This window comes from Sinocyclocheilus grahami, unplaced genomic scaffold, assembly GCF_001515645.1.
Source record: "Sinocyclocheilus grahami isolate Dianchi unplaced genomic scaffold, SAMN03320097.WGS_v1.1 scaffold1396.1, whole genome shotgun sequence".
In the NCBI taxonomy this organism is placed as follows: Eukaryota; Metazoa; Chordata; class Actinopteri; order Cypriniformes; family Cyprinidae; genus Sinocyclocheilus; species Sinocyclocheilus grahami.
In genome coordinates, this window is record NW_015506575.1 from 36653 (window position 1) to 39002 (window position 2350).

Below are 2350 nucleotides of genomic sequence, written 5' to 3' on the forward strand. Positions count from 1 at the left end.
CGGCGGCTCCCCGCGGGTGTTGGATCGCCAATGGACGTCGTTTCTGAAGGCGCGTCTGAACTGCTCGGTTCCTGGCGACACGTTCTTCTTCTTCGACGTGCTGCAGTCACTCACCAACGTGCTGCAGATCAACCAGCGGCCCGCTGTGGTGGGAGTCTTCACCACACAGATCAACAGGTACACAGTCACCACTAGGGTTCGGTACCCAACTCTGTACTTTTTAGAGTACCTATTCACATTAAATTAATAACTAGGGATGTGACGATGAACCGTGAGCCGGTTGCAAATTGATTCAAATACGTGACGATTCAAATCGGTTGAGATGCCAAACAAATCGCGCGATACTGTTGGAGCAGGAGTTTATATGAATTATCTCTGAGGGCAAATGACTGTCTTTAAAAAAGTTTGTGGTATTTTCTTTTCATCTTGCCTCTGAACGATGCATATTAAAGTAGTGTTCATAAGCGCAGCTCTGCTTTGTTTACAGCGGTAACCAAGGAAACACTGTATCATTGCTGTTCATGAGCGCCACCTGCTGTCAGAGAGTGCATCTGCGTCTCATTCAGCCCGTCTGCTGCTTCCTTCAGATGTTTTATGTAGTATAGTTTCACAAAACTAAAGTCAGACCATTCTGTTTTTGCTTCAGATTTCGAAATGATACAATCTAATTTAGATTAAAAACTGCTCATGCTGCACGTACGCTGCATCTTTGTTTGGATCATGATTAAAATGCAATGGATGCCTCTAATTTTAAATGTTAAGAGCTTAGTTTGTTTATATGAAGAGATTTTTTTTTTTTTTTTTTAAATCAAGGCCCTGTAAAGTTTTTGAAAATAAACATGCATAGATACAGATCCTTGAAAGTGCTTGAATATATTTTGTGCAAGAAGTTTTCTGGAAAAAATACCATATTATCACCTCCGGTCCATTAATGTGTTATTTCGCCAAAACTTCATGGCCTATGCACACTAGCTTGGCGCAGAAGTTCTTCACTGTGAGTGAGGCAGACACAAAGTTGGCAGTTTCTAATACAATATTGACCGTTTTTGCTCAAGTTCGCTGACGAAGTTTCAATCAAAGCCACAGCAGAACTGTTTTGTGTCTCTGAGCAACACAGCAGTGTTTTTCGATTCTGAATGAATCCACTTTTTTGAACGAATCAAGTGAGTCAATGATTCAGTAACCCTTTCATAAAGGCAGACGCCTCGATTCTGAATGAATCAGCCGTTTGAATGAATGACTAATGACTCGCTCATTAAAGCAGTCATTTACCGTCATCTACTGGTGGTTTGGTTTCATATTTACAAGTATTGCATTTTCCCCAACATTTTTAACTTGTATGTTCAAAAATATTTAAAACATTAATCTTACAAAATTATTTATGCATTTGAAATGTTGTGGTGTAAATGCATTTATGGCACCACGGTTTCATTAAACAGTCTGAAGCGTGAGTGTGTGTGTGTGTGTGTGTGTGTGTGTGAAGATTTAGACATTCAGTTCTGTTATAAAATGAGATTCAAACAGAAGCAAACCGTATAAATTCAGTGCTCTCGTTATGTGTGCTCTCTTTATGTGTGAGTGCGTGTGTAAGCGTGAGTGTGTGTGTGTGTGAGTGTGTAAGCGTGAGTGTGTGAGAGTGTGTGTGAATGAGTGTGTGTGTGAGAGTGAGTGTGTGTGAGAGTGTCTGTGTGTGTGTGAGAGTGAGTGTGGTGTGTGTGTGTGTGTGTGTGAAGATTTAGACATTCAGTTCTGTTATAAAATGAGATTCAAACAGAAGCAAACCGTATAAATTCAGTGCTCTCGTTATGTGTGCTTGCAGTAAAACCAAAGTCATTGTTTCTATCCCACATCTGCTCATCTCCCTGGCTTGTCGTGTAGGTGGTGTATTCGCGTGTGGCGCGTGTGTGTAAGAACGACAGCGGCGGCTCCACGCGGGTGTTGGATCGCCACTGGACGTCGTTTCTGAAGGCGCGTCTGAACTGCTCGGTTCCTGGAGACACGTTCTTCTACTTCGACGTGCTGCAGTCACTCACCAACGTGCTGCAGATCAACCAGCGGCCCGCTGTGGTGGGAGTCTTCACCACACAGATCAACAGGTACACGATCACCACACACACACACACACACACACACACCGTACCGCATGTTTGATCAGTCTGTGTCTGTGTGTCCCAGCATTCCCGGCTCAGCAGTGTGTGGGTTTTATTTGGATGATATTGAGCGAGTGTTTAATGGGAAGTTTAAGGAGCAGAAGAACAGTGATTCAGTGTGGATGCCAGTACCTGATGAACACGTGCCCAAACCACGGTAAAACACACACACACACACACACACACACACACACACACAC

The 2350-nt window shown here is 43.2% G+C and overlaps 1 protein-coding gene across 1 annotated transcript in view; it reads left to right on the plus strand.

Moving 5' to 3' along the window:
- The window catches only part of sema6ca (sema domain, transmembrane domain (TM), and cytoplasmic domain, (semaphorin) 6Ca), a 30781-nt gene that overhangs the window by 15326 nt on the left and 13105 nt on the right, over positions 1-2350 (plus strand). The window contains exons 10-11 of the mRNA XM_016256098.1: positions 1879-2096; positions 2176-2307. Of these exons, the coding sequence (XP_016111584.1) occupies positions 1879-2096; positions 2176-2307 (350 nt within the window). The remainder of the gene's footprint in view (positions 1-1878; positions 2097-2175; positions 2308-2350) is intronic.